The 7,279-nt window shown below is 45.8% G+C and overlaps 1 protein-coding gene across 1 annotated transcript in view; it reads left to right on the forward strand.

Moving 5' to 3' along the window:
* Positions 1 to 3,528: 3,528 nt before the first annotated feature.
* T265_13624 (hypothetical protein) overlaps positions 3,529 to 7,279 on the forward strand; it is a gene marked incomplete at both ends in the record, with an annotated part of 18,497 nt that continues 14,746 nt past the window's right edge. Inside the window, 5 exons of the mRNA XM_009169779.1 lie at positions 3,529 to 3,685; positions 5,496 to 5,620; positions 5,700 to 5,857; positions 6,180 to 6,202; positions 6,555 to 6,750. Coding sequence (XP_009168043.1) covers positions 3,596 to 3,685; positions 5,496 to 5,620; positions 5,700 to 5,857; positions 6,180 to 6,202; positions 6,555 to 6,750 — 592 coding nt within the window. The remainder of the gene's footprint in view (positions 3,686 to 5,495; positions 5,621 to 5,699; positions 5,858 to 6,179; positions 6,203 to 6,554; positions 6,751 to 7,279) is intronic.

Consider the following 7,279-nt stretch of genomic DNA (forward strand, 5'->3'; position numbering starts at 1 on the left):
TATATTCAGAATAGTTCGTCGTTGGCCCAGGTCAGCGAATAAACAAGAGTCCAATTAGGGTTGTCCGTGGGTCTGCTTCTGAACAGTTCCCACACAGCAGATTCCAAAGATAGTCTGAAATGTTTCGATAACAGAGTTAGTACATGAGACTCGCGAATGACCGCTGTGAGCGCGAGCGATATCAGAGGAGAGAGTGGAAGCCCATGACCACGTTTATTTTGCGTGAAATTGTATATTTGGCCGTTTTTGTAGTCCTTCGTATTCAAACAAAAAATTATGCAAATAACAAAATACTTAGTGTTATAATGGAAGCAAAATAAAGATACAAAACACCACAGAAGCACGGAAAGTTGTAGCGGACTTAGGATCTTATTAGCGTATTGGATCACATAAACGAGAATGGTAACAAAATAACAATAAGAAAAGGATAAGCAACCGATAAGGACTCACGAGTGCGTGGATTCGGTACTCGACTACACCGAATCCGATGCAGTAACCGGCTGTGAAGGAAATATCTTCTTGTAGAAATTTTCCTACAAATGATTCGCTTGTGACTAGTATATTTTACGATAGGAAGGTTACTCAGAGCTAAAAAATGTCAGAAGGAGATATCGTGGCGTTCAACATTTCACATAAACACAGAAATATTGTCCCACTGGTTCAGCAGTAAGCAAACAATTCAACGGAGNAACAATTCAAGGAGCGCAAATCCACTGATTCAGCAAGAAGTCGGAAAGTTGCGCCGGAAACTTGTGTTTTTGCCTCATTTTTAACGTAATTATTGGTACAATAAAACAACCGTCATGATAAAATGTGTACAACAGTTACAAAACGTAGTTTAAGTTCAGGAAAAATGGTAAATAAACGTGACAACTGGTTGCAGACACTACAAAATCTAGGGAGTGATTGCCCCTATTTCTTTCATGTCCGGAGGCTTGAGCAATTGCCCTGTTCCCCAGTATCAAAAATTGTACCTCTGAGTCTTCATTTGTTCTATTTCTCGGTCTTTCAGTCTTACGGGCTCGGTAGCCAAATTTCAGGGGTTTGTCGACAAAAGGAGCGTGCTAAGGCTTATCGGTAGCTAAACATAGGTATTGCACGGAACTTCTTCCTACAGGCAAATGATGAACTAACAGACGGGACATTTTCTGCCCGGGTTTCCTTATGTAAGATAACGCATGCATCCAGTAGCTGACTCGCGGTGTCTCCTACAGCAGTGGTTGGGCGTGCTCAAGGCCAGATCAAATAGCAAATTTCCCGCTATCTGAACTGCGTGAGCTATCCTAAGATTGGAAGCTGTCAGCGCAAGCACATATGTAGAATAGCGCATATCCAACCTCTGACAGAAGACTGCCGTACAGGATGTAGTACGCAGGTTATAAAATTACCTTACGCCCGCCTATTTTGTTTTTCTGCATTCGAACAGCTGATTGGCTCTTCGTTGCACGTTTTTACCCTGGGATGCAACACCTGGGGGTGGCGCGTACTGTTAATAATATCCCTAGTGAATGCTATGTTTCGCTGATTGGTGCTTAAATTGTGGAGTGGAAGCAAGAGTCCGATTCCGTTTGAATGTATGGATATCGGGTTTTTCACTGCAGTTGGTTGCGGATTTTTATGGGTTGTAAATGACTTGATAACTGGTCTTTGACATCAGTCGGCTTAATACAATCAACCTGCATGGCTGTGGGCCAGTTACTAGTCTAGTGTTAACAGCCGGATGTTAATTTTAGTTATGTTATTATAGGTCAGCGGCCCATGAGACTAAGCTTCCCGAGTGGGTTGCATATTTAATGCATTGAAAAACACGTTGGTACCTATTCTCCATTGAATTGTTTGAATGGTGGAAGCAAGGTCAACACTGGCAGCTTCTTTGCTCCCCATTCTTTGTGGATGACCCGTTTCACTTGCGAAGCCGTGCGCGTAAGTGAATGGCGAATCAGTGCAATGCAGCATGATTACTGCATAGCCGGTATGTGAGCCAGTAGAAAAATGTCCTGTAAATCGAGAATGAAGAAGAGTTCCAATGGACCTTCCCACCCTTCACTATCCGGACGAACTGGGGATTTTGGGGAAGGCGCAGCAACAAAGAGCTCTAACTGCTAACAGGGATGAAGGGTCTATCCTCCGAGCACAGTTGTCAGGCTTCGTAACTTTGCGCTTAACTGCAGGTCAACACGGGCATTTTCATCCTTTTGAGGCGCGCGATGCAAAATTGGTGGCTGATGTTTCTGCAGTTAATGCTTGAATACCCTGGTTGCCCCATCCAGTTTTGGATGCCATAATAAGTTAAAATACTTCTTTGAGGGATACCCTCAGGGTGGGGTAAAATCGCGTCATATCAGAGTGCACGCGTTTTGAGTCGTGCAGTTATCGGGAAAATTAGAGGTGGTTCGGGGACTTGCAAATTGCTATCTGTTTGTAAGGGGTGGTAGACACCCAGATGTCATTGCTAAGAATAGCGAAAGTGGGATGTGGTGATTAGTCTGAGCAGCTTATACTATGGTATAGATAATGTTTGTGAGATAAGGCAAGTGAGGAGTGTAACGATGCGAGAAAGGAGGTGTTGGTAGTGTGATGTTTTCTCTTACTCTCTTTGCTGCTTGTGTTATAAGGGGCAGCTCGAATGGTGACGCTACACGAAGGCTTATATGACGTTATTTCTAGTTATGAATTATGGCTATTTAGGGGTTGTTCATCGTTGCATCTCGTAGGAGACACTGCACAGTGTAGGTGGATGCCCTTTAAATGATATACTTTACGGCCTGGCACGGGCTCGCACCGCAATGAATCGCTACAAGTAGTTCATTTGTTCGTTTGTTTTTTGGTGGTGGGGGGGGAGGGGGCGTGCATGGCCCTCACATGATCCAAGAGGAGCATGCGGCTTGAGGTTCTGTCAGGTTTCACAAATCTAGTCAGCGTATCAGGTAGTCCACCGCGGTTCGGATACCAGGCATTTAGGTCAAGATGGTGGAAGCTGGCTCATGCTGTCATCTGGAGACTGCTGGATCTCAACTCAGAGCCCGAAACGGTTCACCACCTGAATCCGGTTGGCTTGTTCATAAGAGATATCCTATTCATGCCTCTATCGTAATCACTAGCCTTTTTGATCCCACCTTTCATTGGTCTACGTAGTCGTTCCTGTGCTTGACTGGAGGTACTGCAAAGTATGGCCACCTTGTACAGTAGTGAAGCATCGGTGTTGAACACTGATGTCATGCTGTCGATGATGATGATGGCCACCTATTGATACCTATGGCACTTCAGTAGTGAAGGGTGTTGAACACTGATGTCATGCTGTCGATGATGATGATGGCCACCTATTGATACCTATGGCACTTCTGTTACCGGTTTCTATCCGGGCTGCTTGAATTTGTTCGTAGATGTGGGCACCTAAAAGTGCTTTTAGTGGGTTTTAACTAAATATCTTTCTTGTCACTCGTTTTTCTTCACAGTAATGCTTCCACACAAGGCATTTTTGTGCAACTCTGAAGCGTTGGTGTTCTAACTTGCTGTCCCATTTCTAAGGGTTCATGTGTTACTTGGTTGTAATAATAATCGTCCAGCTGTAGCTTCCTTTCGGTGCTTAGCTGCCATGCCACACAAAGGAGGCACGAGTGCTGGGATACTGCCAGGTTGCCCAAGCCTAGACAGGAGAAGTCGAGTTCGAACCACGGACCTTCCGGTCAGTAAATTCGTGCTTTAACCACTTGGTCCATCTCGCCCCCAAACACGGGTTAGTGTCCCAAAGAAGGCACAGTGAGATTCCACATCAACCACTTGGGAGGTCCGTTGAGATGTGGAAACCCGATAAAGTACATAGCAACGCAAAATGGAACCCGGAGTGAAAAGATGCCGCAAAATTTCACAGATCAGCTACGTAACACATTCGCTGCACATACAGGGTTGTCCAACGGTGCGCATACTTTTCAGCTCATCACTTTTTTGGCGCACAGTGTACGACACCACGGTCACTTCAGTTTGTCTATAATACGGGGACAATGAAACCAGGATTGTTAGAGACATCCTACACAGTAACGTACGTGAACGCCCACCCTTCTGTTCCCGTACCTGTTCATCAGTTTTCTTACGGCAGTGAAGCATCAGTGCCAACACCGATGTTGCTGTCTTTGATGATGATGATGACATCAGTTTTCTAGCAACCGGTGAGTGCCTGGGTATTCAATAGAACGAAGTAAGGAGGGTAGTAGGACATACTGCATTGACCACTCACCGTCCAATGCTTCCGCTGTTTCCACCTCGGATTCGGTGAGCGGACCGACACCTGACTGTCCAAGGACGCATTCATCCGACGGACAAGTGGACAGAATGGTCCGAATGGCTTCCAAACTATCATGCACATCTGTCTTGATCAAAAGAGGCAACACGGGAACACCGCTCTGAGTGGCCTGGATGACTGACTGAAAATCAGGACGATTCGCGGAAAGCTTGGTTGTGAACTGTATTCCAAAGCCACGGGTTGCAACCGCTATAAGTTCGTATACGCACTGCAACAGATAGGCACTGAGCGGGACTACCCGTTCATTTCAATAATCGTTAATTCCCTCTTCAATTACTGCACCCGTCCGATTAATCTTGGGGTGAAAGAGCTACGCGTTGAAGACAGTAGTTCTGATGAAGGGCCGCTGATGGCTGCGTGACTGGACCATGTCTCGCAGAGTCACCAACTATTGTTACCTCGTTACTCTCCGATATCGGACAGGGTGAAAAGCGCTCTGCGTAGATAACAGCTCCCTGCCACCCAAATTACCTTGCCCAACCAACGTGACCAGCTGCTCTCTGTGTTTTTTCTTTTGACATGGCTTCTGTAGTATCACATACATGGCTTATCATGAGGTTGGACGCAGCCAACTTAAAAACATTCATTCAGGCTTGAATCTGCTCCATCAAAACTAGTGCACATCCGTCAATCCCTTCAGTCAGTCAGTCATTCAGCCCGCAAACCGTCCTCTAAAATGCATTGGTTCCAGCTACCATAGCTTCGTTCACCGAAGAGAAGGAGAATAAGTGAATGAAAACCATGGTTTGGAAGCTGTTCGTGTACGACAAATGTATCTGTTTGTCCAGTATGAATGAAAGTAACAGCTTACCAGCAGGGTTGATCGTTTTGATACAGGACCGCTACTGGCTGAGTGACACTTATATCTGTCAGGGCTGCTCACCATTAGTTAGTCTCGTCCCGCGGTCCCCATCCCGGGAGATGACAGTTACCAACACGACTCAGTTGACTGGTAAGGACTCCTATGTTTCTTTGCCAAGCTGTGGACTGACCGCCTCTGGATCGTCTGTATTTGACGCAAGGCTGTGCGAAAAGGACTCTACGAGGGCAAACGCTCCTCGGGCATACGAAGTACATGGCCTAACCGCCGTGACCTGTGGAGTGTGGCGAGCTGGTCTATGAAAGGAGAATGAACGCTGCAGAAAAAATCGTTTAGCTGTGGCACCCTTTCGGTGCCTGACTGCCCGCCTTCCAGGATGGGGACCGCGTGATCCTCACTGTGCCTGGTTGGATACACTACAAGATATGGCTGCCAACCGATGTCAGTGGCGTTCCTGTTGTCAGTTTCTATCCATATTGCCTGAGTGAATGTCTGGAGGTGTAGGCACCTCGGAATGATTGTGTTAAGCTAGCACTAAGTCCCACCCCCATCCACCTTTATTCTTTTCTTTACAATAAGGCTTTCAAATAAGTCATGGTTGTACGGCAGTGAAGCATTGGTGTTGAACACTGATGTCATGCTGTCGTTGATGATGATGATGATGTACTACCAAGTTGCCCAAGTCCAGACAGGGGAAGTCGAGAGGCAGAGTTTGGGTTCGAAACACGGACCTTACGGTCAGTAAATTCGCGCTCTAATCAATGAACCATTTTGACCCCATTCCAGACGACCATCTGGCTTCAGTATTACTGATATGGTGTTTCCACCAGATCAGCACAGTAGCGAGTGGCGATCAGCGAGTAGCTTGAGTTTGACCTTACTCAATTATGTAGTGGCATAGTATACTTTGCATATAGGCTACATCCACTTAACCGTACGGGAGAATTAATCAGGTTTCCAATCAACTGGAAGATGTTTGGGACCGATTGAGCAGTCATTGTTTCAGACAGATTTGGTAAACAATTGGTGGATTTATTACCGGGTAACGTTTTGCTTCAGATACAAAAGCTCCGTCAGGCCAAGTGAGCAAGCTCCCAGGTTGATTGGATTTTAAAACAGTCAGAATCAATCCGTGAGATTTCCTATGACTAGCCGACTTGACCATCCCTGGGTGTCGGTCTGAAGTTCCTGTTTGTTTGTTGATGAGCATGACTATCACGATCGATTGGTAAAGGGAGTTTGTCATCAAGTTGGATCAGGATTTTGGGGCCTTATTTTTTCGATTTGGGACACCTGAATAGAATATTCCCCTTGGGTGTTGTTCACAGATTTTGTTGATCTGTGTGCGTTGAGGTTTGTCGGGACAATTGGTTTGGCATTGGGGGGTGGGTGGGTGTTTTGGTGGATAATACTGCTCGAATTTCGTGCTTTTAGGCTCAGACCATTTCACTGATAACTGCATACCGCCTCGTGTCATCTCGGTTGATCCAGAACCGCCCTCTGCACGCTTTCCAGTTCTACGTCTTCTATATTATTCACGCTGGGATGCTTAGCGATTTCCACCCCCACGGCCACAACACAGCGACTGGTGGCCAACATTTAAATGGACAAGTTGTCCACTGTTCGTATGGTGTGTCTCAGCCTAACGGAATTCTATTAGGCTCAAACGACCTACCAAGCCGTTCACACCACAATGACTGTGACATCCAACTCCGGGTGCACTAGTGAGAAAGTTTCTGGTTTACTCGTGGACAAGAATACTGAACCCCCCTGTAGGAAATTTCCTCGCACGAGAGAATTATTTTAGGCAGCCCTGTGGATGTTCTCACTAAAGAAAATCACATCCTCTCATATGCCACTGAGCCCGTTCCCGATATTCTCAGTGGTTGTCTACCTTGTTTACCGCTGAATAGTAAGACAGTTTCAAGGTTTCAATCCTTCCTTTCATCCCATAGAAGAAGATCTATGAACAATGAACCTCTTAACTAAATTGAACATCAATAGCAAACGCTGCACGAATCTCGAGTTAATTCAAACTCGCAAATTTTTCTGAATTTTTTGGTTATCATCATCAACGACAGCATGACATCAGTGCTCAACACCAATGCTTCACTGCCGTACAGCCATGACTTATTTGAAAGCCTTATTGTAAAGAAAAG

The sequence above is a fragment of the Opisthorchis viverrini genome (assembly GCF_000715545.1).
Source record: "Opisthorchis viverrini unplaced genomic scaffold opera_v5_86, whole genome shotgun sequence".
In the NCBI taxonomy this organism is placed as follows: Eukaryota; Metazoa; Platyhelminthes; class Trematoda; order Opisthorchiida; family Opisthorchiidae; genus Opisthorchis; species Opisthorchis viverrini.